This window comes from Asterias rubens, chromosome 15 (genome assembly GCF_902459465.1).
Source record: "Asterias rubens chromosome 15, eAstRub1.3, whole genome shotgun sequence".
In the NCBI taxonomy this organism is placed as follows: Eukaryota; Metazoa; Echinodermata; class Asteroidea; order Forcipulatida; family Asteriidae; genus Asterias; species Asterias rubens.
The window spans coordinates 7,756,177-7,771,423 of record NC_047076.1 but is presented as its reverse complement, the minus strand read 5'-3'; the positions used below and the strand labels follow the sequence as shown (position 1 = coordinate 7,771,423).

General features: G+C 38.7%; 1 protein-coding gene across 1 annotated transcript in view; it reads left to right on the top strand.

Moving 5' to 3' along the window:
* Positions 1–14,857, top strand: part of LOC117300235 — a 49,755-nt gene extending 34,898 nt beyond the window's left edge. The window contains exons 5-6 of the mRNA XM_033783961.1: positions 13,345–13,593; positions 14,801–14,857. Coding sequence (XP_033639852.1) covers positions 13,345–13,593; positions 14,801–14,857 — 306 coding nt within the window. The remainder of the gene's footprint in view (positions 1–13,344; positions 13,594–14,800) is intronic.
* The last annotated feature ends 390 nt before the right edge of the window (positions 14,858–15,247 follow it).

Below are 15,247 nucleotides of genomic sequence, written 5' to 3'. Positions count from 1 at the left end.
TTTTTTAATAGACTTTTCGGATCATTTATTTTGCTCTTTGTGAAAACAAATTTGAATGAAAAGAGTCTTTTTGTGAGTTGATAAAACAAAACTTATGGAATAAGCCAGATATCACTACATGGTTGTATTTTGAGACAATGCACTAATTAACTCTGTATATTCTTTATTTCATTTCATTTCATTTATTAATTTCACAGGCAAAAATTCAAGCACAGACAATAAGAACAGAAGAAAACAAAAACAAGAACATACAATACAATCACAAAAAAAGCAGCACCCCTGAAGGATTTTAAAAAAGTAAACTAAATTACTATCGAGTTAATCTCCTGATGCCACAATTTACGAAGAGACAAAAAGGGACATTACAGATGGACATTATTAAAACATGGCATACAGTATAAAAATATAGAACTATACAAGCAGTTAAAACTATAAAAGCACTAATGGGCATTAAAAATACAAAATCGTTAAAAGAGAGATTCTAGTTAATTATGCAAAAGGCACTATAAATTTGAGAAATGAACTAATGATGCTCCTTGTGGAAAAAATATATTTAAATGAGCAAATAAAGTGTTTTCATGTTTACTAGCACTCATACATGGAACAGTATTAATGCAATTTGTAAAACTCCTTTGTTTGTAAATTACTATTCCTTTGTTCTCACATTCTCACCGTTTAAAGCCATTGGACACTTTCTGAACAGAACAAAAATTAAAAGTTCACAGATTTACAAATAACTTGCAGGGTTTACAGAAGGTAATGGTGAAAGACTTCCCTTGAAATATTATTCCATGAAATGCTTTATTTTTTGAGAAAACATTAAACAAATTATCACCATTAAAAGCCATTGGACACTTTCTGAACAGAACTTATTAATTATCAATTCTATATAGATATGGAGAATAATGACACGGCGAAACGCGCGGAAACAAGGGTGGGTTTTCCCGTTATTTTCTCCCGAATCCGATGACCGATTGAGCCTAAATTTTCACAGGTTTGTTAATTTATATAATAAGTTGTGATACACGAAGTGTGGGCCTTTAGACAATACTGTTTACCGATGTTATGCGATTGCTTTAAGCAAAGCAGCTGTTCCCGTTATTAGTCAAATTACTGTAAACCTATGTCGCATTTTCAAATATAATGAAATACAAAATAATAGTATTCCATGAGGTTTGAATTGGCAGAATTTAGATACTTTTGTTATGTTTTTTAAAGATATCCATTTGCCATATGATCTATAGGGTGGTAAAGAATAATAATAGCTGCAATAGTTTTTTCTTCACTTTTTTGTAATATTTTAATGCCATTGTTTTTTTTGTTTTTCGACATCGACGAATTCAAGTAATAATAACAATAGAGAAAAGGAAGGGGGAAGATGAAAATGTGCTACAGTGCCTGTTATGCCAGTGAATCAGAAAATCCGACATAAAAAACACTGATCCACCCCATAATATGTAAATGGCATTCATAAATACCTAAGAATTCTGATGGTTCCAGAGTATATGTCACATAGCAATGTTTAAACGTGTAGTATAGATATGGCCAAAAAATAATAATAATTCTATGGTATATGGATAGAATTTCCTTTAGAAGGAAGTGTTGAACATAGGGTCACCTATATACTTTTGGACCAAAACTGTTGGACTCCGTCCGTTAAAATTATAAAGAATCAGGCCTCCCAAAGTTTAAACAACTAGTTTAAATCCTCTTCACTTTTTTTAGGAAGGAATGCGGATTATTATGCATGCTGTATTCTCACATGGTATTGGTAAGGGGATGCGACTTTTTTCTCAAGGGGATGCGTAACGCATAAATGGGTTTTCTCGGGGGATGCGACTTTTTTTTCAAGGGATGCAGATTTTACATTGCAGTATTATACCCCGTCCCAAACGTGTAAGGGTTTTCTCAAGAAGGGGATGCAACTTTTTTTTTAAGGGGATGCGGATTCTAAATTGCAGTATACCCAGTCCCAAACGTGTAGGCCTAAAGGTTTTCTCAAGAAGGGGATGCCACTTTTTTTCAAGGGGATGCGGATTCTATGTTGCAGTATTATACCCAGTCCAAACGTGTAAGGGTTTTCTCAAGAAGGGGATGCGACTTTTTTTCAAGGGGATGCGGATTCTGTATTACAGTATTATACCCAGTCCCAAACGTGTAAGGGTTTTCTCAAGAAGGGGATGCGACTTTTTTTTTCAAGGGGATGCGGATTTTATATTGCAGTATTATACCCAGTCCCAAACGTGTAAGGGTTTTCTCAAGAAGGGGATGCGACTTTTTTTTCAAGGGGGTGCGGATTCTGTGTTGCAGTATTATACCCAGTCCCAAACGTGTAAGGGTTTTCTCAAGAAGGGGATGCGACTTTTTTTACAAGGGGATGCGGATTCTATGTTGCAGTTTAATACCCAGTCCCAAACGTGTAAGGGTTTTCTCAAGAAGGGGATGCCACTTTTTTTCAAGGGGATGCGGATTCTATGTTGCAGTATTATACCCAGTCCCAAACGTGTAAGGGTTTTCTCAAGAAGGGGATGCGACTTTTTTTTATAAGGGGATGCGGATTCTATGTTGCAGTTTTATACCCTGTCCCAAACGTGTAAGGGTTTTCTCAAGAAGGGGATGCGACTTTTTTTCAAGGGGATGCGGATTCTATGTTGCAGTATTATACCCAGTCCCAAACGTGTAAGGGTTTTCTCAAGAAGGGGATGCGACTTTTTTTACAAGGGGATGCGGATTATATGTTGCAGTTTTATACCCAGTCCCAAATGTGTAAGGGTTTTCTCAAGAAGGGGATGCAACTTTTTTTTTCAAGGGGATGCAGATTTTATATTGCAGTATTATACCCAGTCCCAAACGTGTAAGGGTTTTCTCAAGAAGGGGATGCGACTTTTTTTTCAAGGGGGTGCGGATTCTGTGTTGCAGTATTATACCCAGTCCCAAACGTGTAAGGGTTTTCTCAAGAAGGGGATGCGACTTTTTTTTCAAGGGGATGCGGATTCTGTATTACAGTATTATACCCAGTCCCAAACGTGTAAGGGTTTTCTCAAGAAGGGAATGCGACTTTTTTTTTCAAGGGGATGCGGATTCTATGTTGCAGTATTATACCCAGTCCCAAACGTGTAAGGGTTTTCTCAAGAAGGGGATGCGACTTTTTTTTCAAGGGGGTGCGGATTCTGTGTTGCAGTATTATACCCAGTCCCAAACGTGTAAGGGTTTTCTCAAGAAGGGGATGCGACTTTTTTTACAAGGGGATGCGGATTCTATGTTGCAGTTTTATACCCTGTCCCAAACGTGTAAGGGTTTTCTCAAGAAGGGGATGCGACTTTTTTTCAAGGGGATGCGGATTCTATATTGCGACAAAGTCGGCCACTTATAACCCTGTGTTAGTAATTATCAGAACGATCCGAAAACGTTTCCTGTGGCCAGATCATCCTCTTTCCCAAGCACAGGCAACATGTGTATATCGAAACGTGGTACCATGACATCGTGCACTAGTGTATGGGGACGAAAACGAGTTTCCTCAGAATAGAATAGAATCGCTGCGAGCATAGGAAAAAAATAGGGAACGTTAAAGTAGAATCGCTGCGAACTTGGACAAAATATACAGAACGTTACATGTGTTTATAAGCTATATTCTTCCCTTTGACTTGAGCCAACATGAAGATTTCTTCTACAGGGTTGCTATAATGCTATAATGTGCATGGAGGAAGAAATTACTCCATGCTATGTGTGTGCCCATGGTGTGTGTGTGTGCATGGAGGAAGATGGTGTGACTCACCCGCCAATCACACTCACTGAGAGCGACTTCCTGTGGTGTTTGCAAGAGGCGCGAGAATCAAACTAATCTGCTGAACCAGTGTAAAGTGTGAATTTGAAATTGATACTTTCTTATGTTTTTCTTAACAAAACCCCAAGGGCTTGAGGTTTTCCCATAGGGTTAAATAGGTCCCACTTTTTACGAGAGTGTGCTGGTAATAAAAAAGCCTTCATGATTGAAGATTGTCACACTGCTAGACGCACCTGGGCGAACCCCTTCTCTTTGCGAAAGTATGGACTGGGATATTTTTTGTGCATTGAATTTTTTTATAACAACACACGATACATACAACAGCTTTACGTCCCATCCGAAGGACGAAGCAATGGTTAGGTGTTTTGCTAATAATGATACAACTTACAAGTGTCATGACCGGGACTTGAACCCGGTCATGACAACCAAAAAGTATTTATATAAACTTCTAGCAGAAGTTGACTTTTGCATTTTTCCTCCAATCTGGGGGTTATGGGTTGAGCACGGTATGTTTAATCTCAACATAAAACAATCACATCACATATGTCGTAATTCAATTCAATAACGGAAGTGAAGATGTCACAACATCAAATGTTCCAGATGTGTCATTTTGTTATGAAGCTGAAAAGATGGTCCATAGATAGTCGAGCAGGTAATTTAAATAGAAACAAAACAACCAGATGTCCTTATATCAAATTTCCTCATGTGAAACCCTTGCTGTATGGTGAAACAGATTGTTTACAAAGTAGAGGATTATTGCCGCAAAACAATTTTTGTTTGCAATTTTGCTACAAAGGGGGAGGTGTCACGTAGAGCTAAAAGAAATTTTAATATAAAAATACTTTGTGGTGGTGTCCAGTTCCTGAAGAGAGCCCTCTATTGTGAGCTTCTGCTTATTCATCCGAAATGAAAGCTGACAAAAAATTTAGCATGTGCATCTGTTGTCACACTCCGGGGGGCCCGCTAACAATGCCCGGACTGGATGCTGCCAGATGTACCTTTGACCTCACATTCATTTCACATGGAGATTCAAAGTCAATGCATATGTAGCCTACATTATTACACAGTGAATAAAACAACATTACTAATGTAAAAACATTTTGCACATGCTGCATGCACTCAAACGACGATCAAAATTGCAAGATGACAAATTGCTAAAAATTACATCACCTCGGACCAATCAAATACATACGGAAAGCTTACATCACTGTATGTTTACTTAATGAGATCAGTGTATCCAATGAAATCGTTGTATCCAATAAAATCACTGTAGTATCCAATGAAATCATTGTATCCAATGAAATCATTGTATCCAATGAAATCATTGTATCCAATGAAATCATTGTATCCAATGACAAACGTCTTACTATACTGGTCAACAGAGGGCGCTTGGATGTAAACAGCTGCATCATTCATTCACACGCCACTCAACTCCTGGACCCACCTGCTGAAGTCCAGGTCTCAAATTATATTGGAAAGGAAAATAAATGGGTGACCACTCTGGCACATTCCACAACCTCACTCATCAGCCCTAGAGGCTTGTTACAGCTAAAACCTTTACACTTGGAAGACAAGGTCAAACATGTGTTCTGAATGGGTGTCCAGACCAGTTTCTTCCTCCTTTCTTCAAGTCTAACCCTTTTGGGGGGTTTTTCTGAATATACTACCCTCATTGGGGGAATGTAGTTATTGTATCCCGATTGGAGTGAATAGTGAGAGCCATGCTCCATGTATAACCCTTGAGGAGGCTTTTCTGACTATACTAGCACAATGGAGGAATATATTGTATTCTGATTTAGAAGGAATGGGAGATTATAAGAAGCTGGTGGCAGCAGACATAACTAGTCCCTTTTTGCGGCTCTGAGAACTGTAAAAGAGGACTGTCTCTGATTGTGAGAGCCATGCTCCTGGGGTGGATTTCACAAAGAGTTAGGACTAGTCTTATCTCGAGTTAGGACGAGTTACTAGTCCTAACTTAGGACTAGCTGTAGGTTTTTGAAATCTCTTAGGACTAGTCCTTTAGGACTAGTCCTAACTCTTTGTGAAATTGACCCCATGGCTCAATTTCATGGCTCTGCTTGCCGTAAGCACAGAATTGGCATTTCTGGAAGTAGGGAATGTGCATATGCTAAGCGTTATTTCATGGGTTGGTGGGGAGTTTCGGCTTGTGCTCATGCGTATTCCACATTACTAGGTATTCTACGCTTACACATCTAGCGCAGAAATTGGGCGCTTGCACGCTAGCCGATAATGGTGATTGGAAGTGAAGAAATTGGCGGTTAGCAGTAAGCAGAGCCATAAAATTGGGCCCAGGTTTGACCCTTTTAGGAGATTTTCCCGAGTATAGTTTCCCCAATAGGGAGTGGATGAACAAGGCTCTGGTTCACGCATTGGGATGTTTAGAGAAATATGTGCTTGTTGGGGCATGGAATTCAGGACACTTCCCCAATACTACTACCACCCCATTTCCCCCTCCATCCATCCATCTGCTGTCATTTATCCGGAGTTACTGTGGAGAGAGGTTGAGGCATTCTGAAATGGAAAGAAGGAGGGGCAGTTGGTTGCACTTTAAGGGCACAAGGTCAATCCAGAGGAGGGTAGTTTGTTGGTGGTCATGTCTTGTGAACTTGGTGTTTAGGGGTCAGCCTGTTCTTCAAAGGAATTCCATCCTTCTAGTTTCACATTTTGAGACCATTTTTCAAAGTTTTCCAGGCATTTTTTTAAAAAGCCATTATACACTTTCGGTACAGAAAAAAAAAAGAAAAACAAAAGTTCACAGATTTACAAATAATTTATAGGGTTTACAGAAGGTAATGGTGAAAGACTTCTCTTGAAATATTGTTCCATGAAATGCTTTACTTTTTGAGAAAACATTTAGACAATATAAATTCTTGATAGCGAGAATTACGGATTTATTTTAAACACATGTCATGACACGGCGAATCATGCAGAAACAAGGGTGGGTTTTTTCCGTTATTTTCTCCCAACTCCGATGACCGATTGAGCCTAAATTTTCACAGTTATTTTACATATAAGTTGTGATACACGAAGTGTGGGCCTTGGACAATACTGTTTACCGAAACGGCTTTAAAGTGTTGGGTTTGAACTCTTTCAAGTTTTGTGGCTTAGGATTACTTTTTTTTGTATTGAGCACTTTTTATTCGTTACATTAGGTTTCTGGTACTATATCCACCTGCAAATGTAGTTTCAAGAAGTGAAGAAAAATCAGAGTTCTATTGACCCCTTGCACGCGCGTCACATGCGGCGACTGTGCCATGCTCACTATTTTGGTGGGCAATAGGTTTTTGGTAAACACTGCGTTGCCTAAAGTGCGCACTTCACTGAATAACACACAGTGGCATTGACCACCACAATGGCGCATCCAAGATTATTCTGATGACGATGTCGGGTGAAATGGGTCAATAGAAAAATATGCCCCCAAAAATAAATAAATAAACAATCGAACAACGACAACATTCAAAATGAGCAAACAGTTCAGGTAGGAACTCATCATATTCATATGATCTTATATGCTTTAGAGTAGACCAGGGTGTCATGGCCGAGGGGTTTCTAGCTTCGAAAATAAGTTCTGGTGGTTAAAGACAGTGGACACTATTGGTAATTGTCAAAGACAAGTCTTCTCACTTGGTGTATCTCAACATATGCATAAAATAACAAACCTGTTAAAATTTGAGCTCGATTGGTCGTCGGAGTTGCAAGATAATAATGAAAGAGAAAAACACCCGTGCAACATGAAATTGTGTGCTTTTGGATGCTTGATTTTGAGACCTCAAACTCTAAACTTGAGGTCTCAAAATCAAATTCGTGGAAAATTACCTCTTTCTCGAAAATTACGTCACTTTAGAGGGAGCCGTTTCTCACAATTTTTAATACTATCAACCTCTCCCCATTACTCGTTACCAAGCAGGGTTTTATGCTGATAATTTTTTTGAGTAATTACAAATAGTGTCCACTGCCTTTAAGTTATCGGAGTGTGGGTTCGAATCCCAGTCATGACACTTGTGTCCCTGAGCAAGATGCTTTACTGTAGTTGCTTCTCTTTACCCAGGGGTATAAATGTGTACCTGGGATGGTAGAGGTTCATATTGTGTACATGTATGAAAAAGCCTACGGTGCTACGGTTGCCCAGGTTGTATACTCCCCAGGGAGCTGAGAAAGATTTAAAAGGGATGTTATTGGCCCAATGACCACGACACTTATGTGAAGCGCACTGATATGCTATTGTAAAATGTGCTTTATAAGAATATATTATTATTATTTTTGTGTTACTACTCCAGTATTTTTTAATGACCTCGAAGCGTATTTTGAATTGCGATTTGCAAAAAGTGAATGTTCTTGCATCACAGTGGGATAATGTCGCGCACTGATTGTTTGTGTCACGAATATTTGCTTTTCATGTGAATTGTAAATCAGTTTTTTTTTAATAATGTGCGTATGAGATTTGCATTAGTAATATGCCGCAGGTTCAACCCTGTTCAATCTGCGATAGCATTAGATGCAACAAGACTGATAAATCAGCTTGATATCTCCCATCATTTATGTTGAATATTGATCAAGGAATTATGTCTGAACTTATCGTCGGAACGTATTCGGTGTCTATGGGCAATTTCATGGTAAATACGTTGATACTGTTTGCATATAGTGTCGCCAAACAGTGAAACCTGAAGATGTGTGTGATCATACTCTCACATAATTTTCAGTGTGGAGAGTGTCAGTAGCATAATCCTTGGGAGTTCATTTGTCGAGAGCATGTTTCAGGAATGAAACATTTCAGACTATTATTTGAATTCAAACTTTTCTTAAAAGCAAGGCTTTGTTCTAATGACTAGTTCATAAAATTATGTACCGGGCTCAATTTCATTGAGCTGCTGCTCTTAGCAGACATAGCAGAAACAAAAGCTTACTACAACAAAAGTATGCATGCCAGAATATAAAGGTTACATGTATGTGCCACTGTGTCATAATGTTCAACTTGTGACTGGTATCCTGCTCATTTTTCGCTTAGCAGAATTATTTTAAGAAAAATTTTCTGCCGGTTATTGGGCCCTGGTGTTTTTCTGTCATTGTTGATTAACATGCTCATGAAAATTGACTAAGGAATATGGACTGCTTAATTATCACAATCAATTAAATCCCTGGGAATTCATTTGTCGAGGGCACGTTTCAGGAATGACACATTTCAGACTATTATTTGAATTCAAACTTTTCTTATGTCTGCCTGGTAGAAAAAAATAGCCTATCAATTTCTTTTTAGAGATATAGAAGTCATGCTCTTTGGTCTACTTCTCTAGTGCTAAGGATACTGTTCCCAAATGCTCCTTGAAATCTATATCTCCAGGGGTGACCAGAAGGTGAAAATGCTTTCATTTTAAGATACCTCATAAAATTTGAATCCTTGTTTCAGACCTGGGCCCAATTTCATGGCTCTGCTTACCGGCGAATTCTGCACTTACGATCACGATTCCCCTCTTTCGAATTTCTGCGTTAACTTTGTAAGCGTAGAATGCCTTAGTAACATTGAGTACGCACGCGCTGAAGTAAAAATTCGCTGCTAACCCGTGAATTTCACTTGCACTTGCCATAAGCACAGAATTCCCTGCTTCCGTAAGCGCTGATTTTGTACTTCAGTAAGCAGAGCCATGAAACCGGGGCTTGCTCATCAGCGTTGACTCTCAACCAAGAAATTTGAAGGGAACTTGGCCCAATTTCACAGAGTTGCTTTTGCAGAAATACAATATTTCTGAAGAAAAATATGCAAGATACCAGTCATGAATGCTACATTCAAATGTCTTTGATGTGACAATTACTTTGGTTGGTAACCTTATCCTAGTTATCATAGTATTTGTTGGGCTTAGCAATTTTTTGTTCTTAATTAAGCACCTTTTCGAAACTGAGGCCTTGTCCTAAATAATATACGAGTTCAACGTGAAGCTTGTTTTCGGATCTAAGTGAGATTCTTGTGTAGCTAGATGAAATTGGGGCCAGATTTGCATGAGTCATTAGTGCAAGCCAGCCATGTCTGTGCAAATAAAGAGAAAAACTACAGCGATAACGTCTAGACGAAATCTTAAGCCAGTCTTAGTGAGACTTGCTCCTTACCATCCCTCACACACTGAAGATGATAAATTAGATAGGATCAAGCAGGCTGCATCCTTGATGAACTGGGTCATTAAAAAGAAGAAAGAGATTTGGCCCTTTCCTTTCCTCTTCCAGTCCATCACTCCAATTCAATGCCCAGATGCACCACTATTCATTTCTTGGAGATGGGGAAAAGGGTGGGGCCTAGGGTCACATTGCACTATAATGATGATTTCAGCAGAAAGCTGCATCTTTTGTTACAATAAGTGAGTACATAGATACAAGATCCTTGATTTGAATAAAAGTCCATCCACTATGTTTCAATGAATACACAATCTGACCAACTTGTAAAAATGTCATCAAATTGGGTCTATAATTGGGTCGCCAATGAAAAACGGTGTTTATTTTGACATGGATTTCATGGGCATTATAGACCTTTCTGTTGTTGATAAATAGACTGAGCTGAGTAGCTATCTGTTTTTGTTTCCAACCTTGTCAGGCAATAACCAGGGCTGTGACATTCAATAGAAATGTCTATGCTGAATTCTATTTCCGCTACTGAAATAAACATTCATGAATACCTAAGACAGTTTATCCGTTCTGATTGGTCGAGAAGGCATCACGAGGGGTTGTTTGAACAGATGATATAACACCAGTAAAAAGTGTTGAAACATGGGCCTGACACGTGAGCTTGCACCTGTTCTTATAAGACAGTTTCTTCATTCCTATTGGTCGAGAGCAACGGCTGAAACAGTTGTGCCACATCATGCGATACGTGCGACGCGCACAGCATTCCCTTATAAGGAGTTGTTTACCCGAGGGCGGCGGAGGGATTTACCATTTCATCTAGCTGGAGGGGTGTTGTGTTGAAAGAAATCATTGAACAATTAAAATTTTTGCATTTATTTTACTTTTTGACCAAAATTGTTGATGTTTTTGACTGAAAAGCTATTTATGAATGGGAATCAAATTGTGTTGAATCGGTTTTCAACTAGTGGTTTAAACCCGTCGAGTCCTGGTTCTTGATAATTTACCTTGGCTTCTTCTCGGTAAAATTATCAAGAACCAGGCTGCCTTGGGATTAAACCACTAGTTGAAAACCTCTTCACCACACATTGATTCCCTTAATAATGGATTTGGGGGAATCTAAACACGCTATTTGTTTTTGCTTGGGACAGTTTTTCAAATTGAAACATTTCTCTTGAGGATTTGTACATAGTACTAGTTTCATCAACTTAGTTAGTAAGCTTTCAGTCCGAAACAAATCATTTGGGAATTTGATAATAATTTAATGTCTTTAGAAAATAGCTATGTACATGTTTATGCTGTTTCATAGAGCTATTGCCCATGAGACAAAACCAACAGAATTTGGGAAGATTTTCACACAATTTACTTGACAAGAATGAACACTGAAATCTTGCCAAGAGCCCTATTTACACTGTATCTCTTCTCTTCTTATCCACATGGAAAACAGCCCTGGGAAGGCCCCAGTAGTTTTTTTTACCCAATGGTTTCCCTGTCACACTTTCACACTGCCTCCCTATTCCAAAGAGTTTTGGCTGCACATTTTGAGTATACCCTAGGGTTTAAATGCAGTAGACACTATTGGTAATTGTCAAAGACTAGCCTTCACAGATGGTGTATCTCAACATATGCATAAAATAAAAAACCTGTGAAAATTTGAGCTCAATCGGTCATCGAAGTTGCGAGATAATAATAAAAGAAAAATAACCCTTGTCACACGAAGCTGTGTGCGTTTAGATGGTTGATTTTGAGACCTCAAGTTCTAAATCTGAGGTCTCGAAATCAAATTCAAGGTAAATTACTTATTTCTCAAAAACACAAAGAAAGGTTTTATGCCAATAACTATTTTGAGTAATTACCAATAGTGTCCACTGCCTTTAAGCAGGGGTGGCTATTTTCTGGGGGTATGTGCCTATGTGCTGGGTTAGAGTGTGAAAAGGGCTTTTTCCCTGCTCCCAGTGAGGGGTTAGTATTTCCTATGTAATGGCTATTTCCCTGGGAGTTTGCAAGGTCAAGCTTTTCATGTGTGAATAGGTCGTCCAACTTTCCTGGGAATTCCATGGGAAATTCATCTTAAAGGGTCTATGTAACTTTTGTAGACAAAAAACACAATGTCCACAGATTTACACTAAACTTACACAGTTTGAAGATGATGATAGTAGAAAGCTTCCCTGAAAATATTACGTGCTGAGGTGCTGTAGTTTTGGGGAAATGAGTAAAACAATGTCATTAAAATATCTTTCGTCTCATGAGACGAAAATTATTTTAATTATTTACAAACGCATTTTCATGACATTGTTTTACTCATTTCTCAAAAACTACATCACCTCAGTAAGTAATATTTGAAGGGAAGCTTTCCACTATCATTATCTTCAAACCCTATAAGTTTAATGTAAATCTATGGACATTTTGAAAAGGTACCCAAATCCTTTAAGTGTGAAAGGGATTGAATTGAAGAAAAATGTTCTATCCAAGAAACCACTGATGTACCTTGCCCTTAAGGGGAAATACAACAAGCTGCTGATAATAATAACAGTAATAACAGTGTCTGCTCGCAGGAATTCCATTGTACAAATTTGATTCATCCCTGTGTACCTTACATGTTGGGTCACCTTTTCCTGTATTACCATGGGTTTACATTCAACACATTTTTCACTCTGTCTAAATATGCTTTAAATGTGACAGGTGTCATAAGTTATTCCGGATGTTAGTTACTTCAATTTGTTATTGACTATTGTATTATTGAGCCTATGCTTTTAACCTACTTTGTTTGCTCTCTCTCCTCGAGGAGTTCTGGGTTTTATTATTGGTCTTACATTGTTGTGAAAATAATAATATAGGACATTGCAGTTAACCCAGTATCCCTTTAGGGCAAATGTTCATATATGGTGTAGCTTTGTTCCCATCCTAATCAATTCAAGTCATAATCTACCTCCATGGTATTACGGAACCCTGGATGGTATTTGGGTTTTATTGTTTTATACACCCAAGGCTGCTGTGGAAAGAAAAGTCAAGTCTCTATTAATTTTGGTCAAAGTCAGTTTTTAAAGTAGTGGTGCATCATTCCTATATTTTTTTCAAATAAATTAATTTCGTAGGCTTTGTCACACATGGCTGTTTTTACAGGCAACTTGACAGCATGCGAAGTAAACATGAGGGACATTTTTTCAAAATTATCTTACTGTTCCCAAGAAAATCATGTTGACATTGAGATGTGAATGTCTTTTGGTTCTTGTGATTGCCTGGAACTGGTTGCCTGTAACATTTCCCCTGGTGTCAAGTCAAAATAATTAACTGTACTCTTATAAAGTTTTTAGCAGTTTTTTTAAATTTAATTTTAACACTTTATCCCCAAATGCACCATATGGAATGAAGATTTCATGTTTCATTTCTCAGCTTATATTTCTTAACTTTGTATTTCTTATTGCATCCTATAGCAACAGAGAATACCTTATGTCGCCAAACGTGCCATGTCCCCACAAACCCACCACCCAATCCTGTGGCAGAACCAGGCTGCAGTTGCAGCAGCTACTGCAGCCACACAAGGATGGACACAGTTCTTCCCTCGTCAATCTGTGGTACCCCACGGTGGGGTGGCGCAATCTGTTTCGCCCCATGGAGGAGCTCGCTATCAACCTCAGCCCCAGCCTTATCCCGCTTACACGTCACACACGCCTCCAAGTGTGGTAAGTCAACACTTTCTTGAAAATGTCAAATTATCCATAATGTATGAAGGCAAAGATCAATGGATGTTTTGAGGCTTAACAGGGTGGAGAAGTTAGTTTTGCTTTTACAGGTACACATGTAATGATCAATTGTTGTTGTTGACAAAGTAGGTCGGTTTACTCTCAACAAATTGAGATGAGGTAAAATGCCGTTAAAGAAACTATGACCTGTTCATGAATTCATTGCAATTCACAGCTTCACCATTACAGACTGCTGTGTCATCATGACACCAAATACACTTTAGAAATGTCTTGATACCGATCATGCCCGCAGGAGGCATTGGTCCGAGTACAATCTAGGAGTATCACCTACAGTGGCTGTGTTTATCATGCAGGATCTGCCCGTCTAACAAATCTCTCAGCTTCACGATATAAGATTTGTTTAAGCAAAGAAAACCCCTTGTAACATCCGTGTGCAATCTGATTTTTTTGGAGGCACTTCGAAAGAAAAAAAAGAAGACGAATAATTTTAGACTGCGAGACTCGAGACACCAGAGCTAAATTGGACATGATGCAATTTCCCGTGTTTTGTCAACCCACTGAAGGATGCATCTCCTCCAGTTGTCACCTCAGGCAGTTTGGTTAGAATTAACCCTGGAAGCAATCACGCAGTACACATCGCTCCCCCCCCTTTTCCCCTTATTTTACCCCCTGCAAATCAGAAACAAATATATTAGGTAATGAGATCATGTAAAAGATGCTTGCAAGGGGGAGGCCCGGGGACATCCGTGCGAAATTGATGTTTTTTTTCTTTTCTGTACTTGTTCTCTGGAGAGACACAAACGTGGCAAGGACTCGACATAGTTTTGATTTTAATCTTCTGGACTCTTGATTTAATTTAATTTGGTCGGTTGTGACATCCTGACTCTTGGACCTGTCTGTACTGGTTTGATTTTTGTCGTTGTTTATATCTGGATCAGGTTTGAAAGATAAATCAGCAAAAAAACCCACAAAATATCTAGAGTGTGTATCCCTTTAGAGATAATAGCGGACACAAGAGGCTTGTGCCAAAATGGCTAGAGCGCTTATGGCCACACCACTTGACCCACTGCCTCTGAATCAAAAGGGCTAAAGTAAAGATCATTTCCTGAACTGGTTTCCCAATATTTCACACGTTGACATTCTTTGTTTGTTTCTTAAACAAAACTGGTGCTCTGTCTATCTGCAGATTCACGAAACGCTAGGATTAATCCTATCTCGAGTTAGGGAGAGTAACCCGTTCTAACTGAGGATGGGTTCATTGCGTCCTAAAGTCTATGGATGTGGAACTTAACTCGTCCTGAGTACTAAGATTAATCCTAAGTTAGGAAGAGTTTAGGGAAATTGACAGCTGATCTTCTACATAAGTATGTTCCTGTTCCTTTGTCCTCGTCGTTCTGCTGTCCAGTCCCTAATGACGCAGACTACATTTCCATTCAATTATAGGGTCAAAGAGCCTTCCACTTTATTGCACCTTCGTTATGGAACAACTTACCCCTTCAGATTCGCCAAGCTGAGTCTCTTAAGATTTTTAAAGACTCATTTGTTTGAATCTTTATTTTTGAGAAAATAGGATCAGCTGTTGCAAGTAACTTACATACCAACCAAAAGGACCGAGGGTATAATTGAACAAAAT